Source organism: Bombina bombina, chromosome 2, assembly GCF_027579735.1.
Source record: "Bombina bombina isolate aBomBom1 chromosome 2, aBomBom1.pri, whole genome shotgun sequence".
NCBI lineage: Eukaryota > Metazoa > Chordata > Amphibia > Anura > Bombinatoridae > Bombina > Bombina bombina.
The window spans coordinates 944361239-944375040 of NC_069500.1; the positions used below are offsets into that span (position 1 = coordinate 944361239).

Genomic DNA, 13802 nt, shown 5'->3' on the forward strand with positions numbered 1-13802 from the left:
CCTCAGGCACCTCTGCACCTTCTGTTACTCCTTTTTCTCCATTTCCCTTCGGTCGAATGACTGTGGGTTGTGGGTAAGGGAGTGATACTTAACAGTTTAACTGTGGTGCTCTTTGCCTTCTCCTGCTGGCCAGGAGTGATATTCCCAACAGTAATTACTCAAGCCATGGACTCACCATATCCGGAAATAAATACATTTATCAGGTAAGCATAATTTTTGTTTTTTTATAGTTGTTGACTATTTTTTTTATGAGAAAAAAAAAAGTGAATCTCCTCTTTAAAAATGGGGTCTCATATTTATTTGTCATACATTATTTGTACTTTCTGCATAACCTAAGTAAGCAGAATCTAGGAAAAATACAATATTTGTACCCTTTTACCCACAAACATAGTTCATATTCTAATTACTACTGCTGTATCACCCTACATGACACTACACAAATCTCTAGAATTATATACATTAGCTATATATCCTAAAGTGGTTCAAAATAACTTTGAATCTCTGGCGGTAAAGCTATAGTTTGGAATTTTGACTAGGAGAACAAATTGACAAGCCCAAAATGAGCTGAACAATTAGGATAGCTTTTCTCTCCATGTGGGGCCCTCTACTTTTTTGCAATTTCTTAGGATAAATTGTGGTTAATCTGCATCTGCGTATAAGCTACTAAATAACATTGATTTATTTAATAAGTAAGGCTGCCCCAGGTTTCCAGAGATATAAAAGTATCCATTGTTTAAAAAAAAAAAAAAAAAAATCAAACAAGGGGTTCTCTCAAGACCTCCTGTATTTAATTACTAATGGTAATTCCTTATGGCATAAGAATTACATAGCTGTGCAGAGACAGGGGATTCACATTCGTTGGTTAAGTACGCTCTGACTATTAGGCCTAGTTTCCATTAAGGTAGTAATTGTGGAAACTGCCTATATTATATATATATATATATATATATATACTCCACAACAATTGCAGCGTCGCGCTCTATCACCTCCTCCTTACACGCTGCACGCTCTCTCACGGCACTTCTCGGAGCTCCAAGGGGGGGGAGGAATGACGTCACCAAATCTGCTGGATATGCTGCCGAGTGTTTACTGCTTGTCCCACAGTATAGGTATGTAGAGAGATACAAAAGTAACTCAGGCACCTCCAGTAGAATTAGATAAAACGAAAGCTTTATTGAAATCCAAGTGGTAAAAACAGACTTAAAGCTTAGTCTATGCTGACACAGCCTTAATATTTAACATACAGTGAATAAGGACTGTTGGGTTCCTGCTGCAGACATGTTTCGTGCTAGGATAGCACTTGTTCACTGCTTACAGGATACCCAAACTCCTCCATGTTTAAATAGGGAATTTCTTAAAGGGACATGTATAATAATTCAATCATACTAATTGTTTATTATTTCCTTATTGATTTTTACAATTCTATGTGAGCTTGGATACCAAAGTTTTGATACACTATCTCTAATTACTACTATTAAATTTTAACCTATAAATTATCAAATTTTATTAAGATTTAGTAAACACAGTATTATCAAAGAGAATTATTTTTATGTACTTAGCAATATTATTTAATATAAACTGTTATTCAACATATTGTTTCCAAAAAAAATATATATATATTGCTAATTCTCTCAGCAATGGTACCATGCATGGTTTAAGGCCCTATTTATATAATTATTCACCATTTTAATGTGCACTTTATAGTCATACCTACTTTATTTAGAGACACCTAAATCAATGAAATAGAGATTCATTTAGAGGATTTTTAGAAATTAAAATTAAGATTATAGTTAAATTAGGAAGATTTAGGAAGAATTAAAGGGGTATATATTGGGTTAGACACATAAATCAATGTCTCTTCTAAAATTCAACCCACTGGGGATAGAGGTACCAGCTGTAAAAATCCAGAAGACCTCTCTTAGGTCCAGTTTCTCCTCCCTACTACCCCCTCTCCTCCATTGTGGAACATGGTCTATTGCTTGAACTGATAACAATTTTATATCTGAATTATGGTTATCCCTAAAGTGCCGTGCAATTGGAGTGTCAGATTCAGGATCTTCAATAGATCTTAGATGTGCCAAAAATCTATCCTTTAAGGATCTTTTAGTTTTCCCAATATACTGTTTTTGGCACCCCCTACAGGTCAACATGTAAACTACATGTGTTGTAGTACAATTAAGATAAAAGTTTATCTTATGTGTTTTATTTGTGGTAGTTGAAATAAATGTGTCACCTTCAGATTGCACAAGGAAATCAGGCAATACATGTTGGTTACAACGACGAAAAGGTTTTTTTAAATGCAGAAAGAAAATTTGTAAGACCTGTGACTATGTAACGGAGGGTGACACATTTATTTCAACTACCACAAATAAAACACATAAGATAAACTTTTATCTTAATTGTACTACAACACATGTAGTTTACATGTTGACCTGTAGGGGGTGCCAAAAACAGTATATTGGGAAAACTAAAAGATCCTTAAAGGATAGATTTTTGGCACATCTAAGATCTATTGAAGATCCTGAATCTGACACTCCAATTGCACGGCACTTTAGGGATAACCATAATTCAGATATAAAATTGTTATCAGTTCAAGCAATAGACCATGTTCCACAATGGAGGAGAGGGGGTAGTAGGGAGGAGAAACTGGACCTAAGAGAGGTCTTCTGGATTTTTACAGCTGGTACCTCTATCCCCAGTGGGTTGAATTTTAGAAGAGACATTGATTTATGTGTCTAACCCAATATATACCCCTTTAATTCTTCCTAATTTAACTATAATCTTAATTTTAATTTCTAAAAATCCTCTAAATGAATCTCTATTTCATTGATTTAGGTGTCTCTAAATAAAGTAGGTATGACTATAAAGTGCACATTAAAATGGTGAATAATTATATAAATAGGGCCTTAAACCATGCATGGTACCATTGCTGAGAGAATTAGCAATATATATATATATTTTTTGGAAACAATATGTTGAATAACAGTTTATATTAAATAATATTGCTAAGTACATAAAAATAATTCTCTTTGATAATACTGTGTTTACTAAATCTTAATAAAATTTGATAATTTATAGGTTAAAATTTAATAGTAGTAATTAGAGATAGTGTATCAAAACTTTGGTATCCAAGCTCACATAGAATTGTAAAAATCAATAAGGAAATAATAAACAATTAGTATGATTGAATTATTATACATGTCCCTTTAAGAAATTCCCTATTTAAACATGGAGGAGTTTGGGTATCCTGTAAGCAGTGAACAAGTGCTATCCTAGCACGAAACATGTCTGCAGCAGGAACCCAACAGTCCTTATTCACTGTATGTTAAATATTAAGGCTGTGTCAGCATAGACTAAGCTTTAAGTCTGTTTTTACCACTTGGATTTCAATAAAGCTTTCGTTTTATCTAATTCTACTGGAGGTGCCTGAGTTACTTTTGTATCTCTCTATATATATATATATATATATATATATAACCTTCTCAAATGACAGCAACCAGACAGGATTTCTTCAAAAAAGGTCAAATTTATTGAGCTTTACTCCTCAAAACGTCAATAAATTTGACCTTTTTTGAAGAAATCCTGTCTGGTTGCTGTCATTTGAGAAAGTTATATATATATTTATATAATATACAGAACTGGCAGGTGGTTGACTTTTGGAGGGCGGATTCACATTGAGAGTCATTTTATATATATATATATATATATATATATATATATATATATATATATATCCATTACAGTCTATGGAGATTTTTTAAGTTACCACCAGTTTCCACACTTTACCATCTCAATGGAAACTATATTATATATTATATACCCAAACACTTAAGGTATTATTCATAGTAAATTACAATTCTTCACTAAATGAAACTAAATTATCAATAATTGTATAAGAGAATTTAATTACTAAAATGATAAATATTTTGTGTGGCCACTGATGGCATTTGTTTTTAGTAAGAACACCTACAACAAATGGTTCATGCTGGTTAAAACCTTACTTTTTCAATTAAATTGCTGGGGGAAAAATACATATTCTACTATTTGAGGTTAGTCTGTCTTCAGAATCTGAATATACTATATAGTGCATACTACTGCTGCCCCTTGACTGGTCATATCTATTAGAAAAAAGTGTGTTCTCTTAAAATATTATGGGAACAAAGGAAGATAGCCAAGTTGCATTGTTCAATAAATGAGAACTATAGATGTTCATAGTGGAAGAGATACCACTAAATATTATTTTCCTTTCCTGACACTCATTGTACATAAAAATTTGTTTTCATTTCTGTTAGTAGAAAAGGAAATATGATGTAAGAGATTGGTTGAACTAATGATAATTCTAAATGTTCATCTTGGAAGAGACACAGTTGAATAATGTTTTCCTCTTCTGCCACTCGTAATACATAGAGTCATTTGTTACATTATTCACGTAAATTTGGGTTCACATTATTTATTATATGCATGGTTGGCACTTCTATTCAGAAGAACAATATACACACTCTTTTAAGTAAACTTCATTGACATTTTCATTTTTTTCTAATAGTCATCATAAATCATTTTTGTAAAATTATATTTTTAAGGATTGTATTAAATAACCACTCATATTTGGTGAAATATTAAATAAGTATTGCTTTAAACTGTAACATGACAATGTAATTCACCCATAGTTAAGAAGAAACATCACAGTCACAAAAGGCTGTAGTGATAAAGGCTTTACTGGCACTGTAGCTAATAATCCATCTAATTTATTACTGTTGTGACAATTTTGTTCAAAACGTTTGTAGATAAGTAATTTCTGCTTTTATAACCTTTTTTTTATGGTGAAGTTGGAAAATGGTAAGAATATATATAAAACCCACATTTTCACATCATTTATCTTTAAAAAAAAAACAAACAAACATGCACACACATTACATCAAATAAATTCTACCCTTGTCCATTTTAAAATTAAAATATTAACTATATAGTATTGCATTAAAAAATGTGTGCTGAGACAATCAGCCTATATATTATATATCATTTAAATAAAATTGTTAGTCTATTTATTTAAATTAATTAAACTCGTTGTTCCCATTTTCAGTCCACAAGTGCCCTCAATTTCAGATGATCCCTGACCACAGATGTTCATTCAATGTCTCTGTCATTTTTAATCGAGTAACCTGTGTTGATGTGTGGTTACAGTAAGTGCCTAATGTTTTGGGTCCCTAAGGACTGGAACTGGGAAACATTGAACTGAACAGTTCACAAGTGTACAGTTAGTCTAACACTGCAGTAGACGGAGGACGAACACAGCAATTAGGTCTTCTGAAGTTCTTAAGTAATGCCTGGAAAACTCTGTGCTGTCTTCTTTTGTGCTTTTTTCCTGAAGAATCAGAACAAATTGATTTTCGATTCTGCTTTAACTGAGCCCTGATCATTTTCTCATGTTCTCTAATTTGTCTTTGTAAGTGATTCTGTATAGCAATCCCTAATGATTCTGGGTCCATAGAAGCACCATACACTTCCCATGTCATGCCTTGTTCATCCCACACAACATCTTTCACACTCTTTGACTGTTTTACTTGACTTTTTGACTCTGTGCTTGAACTTGCTTGAGCACCCTTTTTCCCAAGAGGCAGCTGTTCAGAGGTAGGTAGAGTAATCACTACTGGCTCTTTCTTCTCTTCTCTAGCCTTCCTTAAACGTGGAGTTAGTTGCCCTGCATGCTGAGTAAAGTCAGATGCAGGTCTAGACTGCAAGCTTAGACTGCTGGATCTTTTTGCATTTTCACTATCATCTTGTTCCTTTTTGACCAAAACTTCAAGGATTTCATCTACCTGGCCGCCAGTAGCCCCCATACTACTGTTCACCTCTACTTCCACATGAAGAGGTGTTGGTCTATCCTCCTTCTTTGGCTTTTTTATATCTGTAGTGATAATAGTCTGTGTAGATCCTTGTTCATTTGTAATTTTAAAATGAAACGGTTTTCTATCACCACTAATGTCCCCCGGAATACTAAGAGTTTCCATATTCTCAGGGTCTGGGGGAACATTGTGCAGCTGAATGTTCTCTATTCCACTTAAATGATGTAGTCGGGGTTTGTTACTAATTTCATGGGCTGGTCTGAATTGTGATGGATCTCCATACATGTCCTTTAATGGCTGACAAGGTTTTGGCTGGTTACTGTTTTCTGCATTTATTTGGTAAACAGGCTTAACATTCATTAAAATTGGAGAAGCATTACCCATTTGCATCTGTGGCACCGGATGACCTTCTCTGACACATAAACTTTGCCCATCTATCTCATTTCGATACAAAAGCTGTGGATTTCTTCCCTTGTCAGGGTGCTGAAAGCCAGGCCTAACCATATCTGGGGGGCTTTTTGTGTGTAGCTGTAGAGCCTGAGAACCTAGTGCATCAGGAGGTTGAAAGCACACTTTTGGTGCTAAATGGTTTTGAGAAAGCTGTGCCTGTAGTGCAAAATTTGCCCTGTCCATTTGAGGATTTCCAGGGTTTCCTTGATAAATAAAACAGACTTGATCCTGTCTTTGTCGGCGCATTGGAGAATTAAGTTTCAGAAATGCAGATAAGATACTTGGACTAGTTGAGACAGATTTATTTTCTACATTTACAACAGCTTGCACTGCAGCATCCAAATTTTCAGGATGTGATGTCATTGTGCCCTTTTCCTTAAACCTACATAATGTGTATTCTCCAGTTTCCTGTTCTTCTGCATTATTTATTTTTTCTTCTGCAAGGCTTATCTGTGAACATTCATCAGGTTGGGGAAATATTACATTTATGGAGTGATTTGTTTCCCCACACTCCTGTACTGTGTTGCTACTTGCAAAATTAGATACATTTGCAATATTTTCTATTTTATTCAAAGTTTCTGTCTTTTGGCTAAGTAAGGACACATTTTCTTCTTTATTTTGATCTGCTTTAATATTTATGTCTTCTGGGATTACGCAGATTTCATCTTTTAAATGCATCGGTCCTGATTCTGTCTTTTCTACCACAATGTTTTCTTTATGCAATGAATTATCTTCTGTTGAAGGTATTTTACTAGATAAACTTAAGTTAGCTACGTCAGTGGATACTGCAATGGTTTCTGAGAGTAGCTGTGTGTCACTAGTTGGGCACATATGCACGGTTTTATCTATGACTAGTGACTCTTTATTGGTTAAAGCCTCCATATTCAAGGAAGGCAACATCTCTGATTGGCTAGAAGTCTGAGAAGTTGCAGTTGATTTGTTAGGCTCCTGTTTTTCATCCTCAGAAATCTTTTCACTATCTAGATTTTTCATAGATTGGCTGCAATTTAGATCATATGAGCAAATCCCTATAGGCTTAGAATCTGATATTGTAATTACACTGCCATTCTTGTTTGTAGTTGCCTGTTTGTACTGGGCAATATCAGAATGTGGTGTATGAGGTTCAGCACAGTTTTCCTCCACAGAGGTGGTAACCAGTAACGTTCTTTCAGACCCCTGAGGGTCTGGTACAGTCCCCATGGAATCGATTTATTTTCTATTACTATTAAAAGTATGGTCTTCTTATGAAATTATCTGTTGATGATCCAAGATGTCTTCTTAATTTCTCATACCTGCACAAAAAGCAAAACACAAGAAATTAAATTGTCAATAAAATAAATCCGTTTTAAATACAACAAAATACAACACAAAACCTGTGTACACGTTACATTTGAGCCACATGTATTCCAGTGAATCTATTATACATGCAAGTGAAACATGAAATGCAACTATATATATATATATATATATAAAAATTCATTAAAATTATGGGGGGGGAGATAAAAAACTGAAATTAAAATCCTCCATGTCTCAAAATTAAATCAATGTAAATATTTGCATAGGAAATTAGTACATCTAAGCAAGTATCCCCGCTTGCCCCCAGAAATTCTTAATATGCAATGTTTCCAATGCACACGAGAATTGTGGGTAAGATATGCAAATTAGGTATGCAAATTCTCAGTTTTTTTGCTTCAAAATACTGTTTTAACACAGCGATCCTTTTAAACAGGAATATGACAGCAAACCAGAAATCACTCACTATACAAGCCTGTTTCGTTCTTTTTAGAACTCATCAGTAGGAGATAGATTTCTGATTGCTGCATTGGAAAAGCTATTTTCATGGTTAAACCAAAATTCATTAAAATTATGGGGGGGGAGATAAAAAACTGAAATTAAAATCCTCCATGTCTCAAAATTAAATCAATGTAAATATTTGCATAGGAAATTAGTACATCTAAGCAAGTATCCCCGCTTGCCCCCAGAAATTCTTAATATGCAATGTTTCCAATGCACACGAGAATTGTGGGTAAGATATGCAAATTAGGTATGCAAATTCTCAGTTTTTTTGCTTCAAAATACTGTTTTAACACAGCGATCCTTTTAAACAGGAATATGACAGCAAACCAGAAATCACTCACTATACAAGCCTGTTTCGTTCTTTTTAGAACTCATCAGTAGGAGATAGATTTCTGATTGCTGCATTGGAAAAGCTATTTTCATGGTTAAACCAAAATTCATTAAAATTATGGGGGGGGAGATAAAAAACTGAAATTAAAATCCTCCATGTCTCAAAATTAAATCAATGTAAATATTTGCATAGGAAATTAGTACATCTAAGCAAGTATCCCCGCTTGCCCCCAGAAATTCTTAATATGCAATGTTTCCAATGCACACGAGAATTGTGGGTAAGATATGCAAATTAGGTATGCAAATTCTCAGTTTTTTTGCTTCAAAATACTGTTTTAACACAGCGATCCTTTTAAACAGGAATATGACAGCAAACCAGAAATCACTCACTATACAAGCCTGTTTCGTTCTTTTTAGAACTCATCAGTAGGAGATAGATTTCTGATTGCTGCATTGGAAAAGCTATTTTCATGGTTAAACCAAAATTCATTAAAATTATGGGGGGGGAGATAAAAAACTGAAATTAAAATCCTCCATGTCTCAAAATTAAATCAATGTAAATATTTGCATAGGAAATTAGTACATCTAAGCAAGTATCCCCGCTTGCCCCCAGAAATTCTTAATATGCAATGTTTCCAATGCACACGAGAATTGTGGGTAAGATATGCAAATTAGGTATGCAAATTCTCAGTTTTTTTGCTTCAAAATACTGTTTTAACACAGCGATCCTTTTAAACAGGAATATGACAGCAAACCAGAAATCACTCACTATACAAGCCTGTTTCGTTCTTTTTAGAACTCATCAGTAGGAGATAGATTTCTGATTGCTGCATTGGAAAAGCTATTTTCATGGTTAAACCAAAATTCATTAAAATTATGGGGGGGGAGATAAAAAACTGAAATTAAAATCCTCCATGTCTCAAAATTAAATCAATGTAAATATTTGCATAGGAAATTAGTACATCTAAGCAAGTATCCCCGCTTGCCCCCAGAAATTCTTAATATGCAATGTTTCCAATGCACACGAGAATTGTGGGTAAGATATGCAAATTAGGTATGCAAATTCTCAGTTTTTTTGCTTCAAAATACTGTTTTAACACAGCGATCCTTTTAAACAGGAATATGACAGCAAACCAGAAATCACTCACTATACAAGCCTGTTTCGTTCTTTTTAGAACTCATCAGTAGGAGATAGATTTCTGATTGCTGCATTGGAAAAGCTATTTTCATGGTTAAACCAAAATTCATTAAAATTATGGGGGGGGAGATAAAAAACTGAAATTAAAATCCTCCATGTCTCAAAATTAAATCAATGTAAATATTTGCATATATATTTATAAAAGATAAATAAGTTCCTCTAGATAAACAATGTTTAAATGTAAAACCAAATGAGATATTAGAACTATTAATACCCATGAGATTGTTTTATCCAATTGAATAATTTTTAGAGAACTAATAAACCTTTAAGGGCAAGATTTATCAATTTGCGAGTGTACAGGTTTCAGATCTTGTGAACCTTTCCACATCTGATTACAAATTGTGGGCAATTATTTTCCCCATAATTATCATTGCACAAAGGAACACTTGTGCAATACCGCCCCCTACCCTCACTCAATCAATTGTGTAAGAGTAGGGCTTGTCAATCACCGCGGTTGAATGAATCCGGGGTGATTTTCATCTGCTAACTTCAGTTTGGCGGAGAGGGTTTATGAAGCAGTGGTTTAAATATAGGGTGACTTTATTGCCGCTTTAACAAGGGACACATATGAAAAATACATATGTCAGGGCGGTTTTCAGGGCTGTCAAAAGAAATGTTTTTTATAAGAACCCTGACATATGTATTTTTCATATATGTCCCTTCTTAAAGTGTCAATATGGTCACCCTATTTAAATATCAGTTGCAGGCTCAACTGGGCAAGCCTGCAACCAATCAGGGCATTTGCCTCATAATAAATCTTGCCCTTAGTCTGTCCCAAATGTTAATTTTGGTACTTTTTTTTAACTTGTTGGATTTTACTACTTCTAATAAGGCACAAGGCTTTGAGAAATATCATACACTGAAGGAACAACATGTAACATTTAGTAAATGATTTACATACTATGAGGCCTACTTATCAAGCCCTCAACCGCAAATACACTGGAATTCCGCAGCGTAATTGTGGAGAGCCTGATTCCCCTTAGTTATCAAAGATTACAGACCGGTAAAAGTTGAAATTTGTGACATAACATACGATCCGCTGGTCTCAGTCCGACACAGATCGATGTATACGTCATTACAGATGTTCCGAATGCAAATTCGGCACTATCTGACTACTTTTGCTAGTTAACAAATATCTAACAGGTACACTCGCCACTATTCCGGCCCAGCGTACCTGGTTTTCAATCCGCCGCCCTGGTGGCAGCGGATGCCATAGGAATCAATGGGAGACTGAAAGCAGTGAAAGCTTATGTTCGCTGCTGCCAGATATCCCATTGATTACTATGGGAGAATAAAAGTTATGTTTAAACCTAACACCCTAACATGTACCCCGAGTCTAAACACCCCTAATCTGCCCACCCGACATTGCCGCCACCTACATAATGTTATTAACCCCTAATCTGCTACCCTGACACCGCCGCCACCTACATTATACTTATTAACCCCTATTCCGCCGCTCCCGGACCCCGCCCCCACCTACATAAAGTTATTAACTCCTATCCCGCCGCTCCCGGAGCCCACCGCAACTAAATAAATGTATTAACCCCATAACCCCTGGCCTCCCACATCACTAGCACTTACTAAACCTATTAACCCCTAAACCGCCAGCCCACCACATCGCCATAAACCAAATTAACCTATTAACCCCTAAACCTAACAACCCCTTAACTTTACATTAAATATTAACTCATCCCTATCTTATAATAAATTTAAACTTACCTTTAGATTTAAATTAAACTATATTAAACTATTAATTAACCTACCCTAACTGTTATACTAAAATTACATTAAACTATATTAAACTAATAATTAACCTACCCTAACTGTTATACTAAAATTACATTAAACTATATTAAACTAATAATTAATCTACCCTAACTATTATACTAAAACTACATTAAACTACAAATTAAATGAACTATATTATATATTTAAACACCTAACCCTACTCAAATAATTTAAATCTAAAATAAAAAATTACAAAGTTACAAAAAACTAACAACTAAGTTACAAAAAATAACAAACACTAAGTTACACAAAATAAAAAATAAATGATCAAATATTTAAACTAACTACACCTAATCTAAGAGCCCTATGAAAATAAAAAAGCCCCCCCAAAATAAAAAAAAACCTAACCTACAATAAACTACCAATCACCCTTAAAAGGGCCTTTTGCGGGGCATTGCCCCAAAGAAATCAGCTCTTTTACCTGTAAATAAAAAATACAAATACCCCCCAACAGTAAAACCCACCACCCACACAACCAACCCCCCCAAATAAAAACCTAACTAAAAAAAACTAAGCTCCCCATTGCCCTAAAAAGGGCATTTGTATGGGCATTGCCCTTAAAAGGGCATTTAACTCTTTTTCAAAAGCCCAAACCCTAATCTAAAAATAAAACCCACCTAATAAACCCGTAAAAAATCCTAACACTAACCCCCGAAGATCCACTTACAATTTCTGAAGAGCCAACATCCATCCTCAACGAAGCGACAGAAGTCCTCATCGAAGCCGGCAGAAGTCTTCATCCAAGCAGCCAAAGTCTTCATCCAAGCCCGCGGAAGTCTTCACCCAGACGGCATCTTCTATCTTCATCCATCCGGCGCGGAGCGGCTCCATCTTCAAGATATCCGACGCGGAGCATCCTCTTCTTACGACGTCTTCATCCAAATGAAGGTTCCTTTAAATGACGTCATCCAAGATGGCGTCCCTTAGATTCCGATTGGCTGATAGAATTCTATCAGTCAATCGGAATTAATGGGCCATAATACCCAAATGTTGAAACACTTGAAAGTGCTGCAGCATAGCTGTAAAAAGCTGACTAGAAAATATCACCTGAACATCTCTATGTAAAAAAGAAAGATATTTCACCTCAAAAGTTCCTCAGTAGCCACATCCCATTGTAAAGGACTTCTAAGCAGCATATCAGTATGTCTGTCCCGGGACAGCTAAGGGGTTGAGCCTCGTGCACTCTCATGTTATTTCCCTATTCAGTTTAAAGGAAGTTTACTATGAAATCTCATGAGAGTTAAGTCAAATCTCATGAAATCACAGTAAAAGAGTTCATGACCTCAGCACTGTTGATGCTGATTGGCTGCTGTTCATTTCTTCATTTTTTATTTTTTTTTACCTGCAGCTGGGAGCAGCTGAGTATAACTTTTTACACAGAACTTACTCTGCTGAGCTGAGGAGATTGTGAGGTAAAATATCTTCCTTTTTTACATAGAGATGCTCAGGTGATATTTTCCTGTCAGCTTTTTACAGTTATACTGCATCAGTTTAAAGTGATTTAGCATATGAGTATTATGTCCCTTTAAGGTTGAAAAAATCCTATTGGCTGTTGCAATCAGCCATTAGGATTGAGCTTGCCTTCTATTGGCTGATTGGAATAGCCAATAGAATGCAAGCTCAATCCTATTGGCTAATTGGATCAGCCAATAGGATGAAAGATCAATCCTATTGGCTGATTGCAACAGCCAATAGGATTTTTTCAACCTTCATTCCAATTGGCTGATAGAGTTCTATCAGCCAATCGGAATCTAAGGGACGCCATCTTGGATGACGTAATTTAAAGGAACCTTCATTCCGAAGAAGACGTCTTAAGAAGAGGATGCTCAGCGTCGGATGTCTTGAAGATGGAGCCGCTCCACGCTGGATGGATGAAGATAGAAGATGCCGTCTGGGTGAAGACTTCTGTGGGCTTGGATGAAGACTTCGGCCGCTTGGATGAAGACTTCTGCCGGCTTCGATGAGGACTTCTGCCGCTTCGTTGAGGATGGATGTCGGCTCTTCAAAAACTGTAAGTGGATCTTCAGGGGTTAGTGTTAGGATTTTTTAAGGGTTTATTGGGTGGGTTTTATTTTTAGATTAGGGTTTGGGCTTTTGAAAAAGAGCTAAATGCCCTTTTTAAGGGCAATGCCCATACAAATGCCCTTTTCAGGGCAATGGGGAGCTTAGGTTTTTATTTGGGGGGGGGGGTTGGTTGTGTGGGTGGTGGGATTTACTGTTGGGAGGTATTTGTATTTTTTATTTACAGGTAACAGAGCTGATGTATTTGGGGCAATGCCCCGCAAAAGGCCCTTTTAAGGGCCATTGGTAGTTTATTGTAGGTTAGGTTTTTTTTTTTTGGGGGGGGCTTTTTTATTTTCATAGGGCTCTTAGATTAGGTGTAATTGGTTTAAATA

The 13802-nt window shown here is 35.4% G+C and overlaps 1 protein-coding gene across 1 annotated transcript; it reads right to left on the reverse strand.

The window, feature by feature from the left end:
• Positions 1-5099: 5099 nt before the first annotated feature.
• GPRIN3 (GPRIN family member 3) lies at positions 5100-7523 on the reverse strand. The gene has a single exon (XM_053700788.1). The coding sequence runs from the start codon at positions 7491-7493 to the stop codon at positions 5256-5258; it is 2238 nt and encodes a 745-aa protein (XP_053556763.1). The 5' UTR covers positions 7494-7523; the 3' UTR covers positions 5100-5255.
• Between the last annotated feature and the right edge of the window lie 6279 nt (positions 7524-13802).

Excerpts from the sequence above, each read along its gene's own strand:
- GPRIN3 (XM_053700788.1), bottom strand. The coding sequence starts at position 7,493 with ATGGGGACTGTACCAGACCCTCAGGGGTCTGAAAGAACGTTACTGGTT.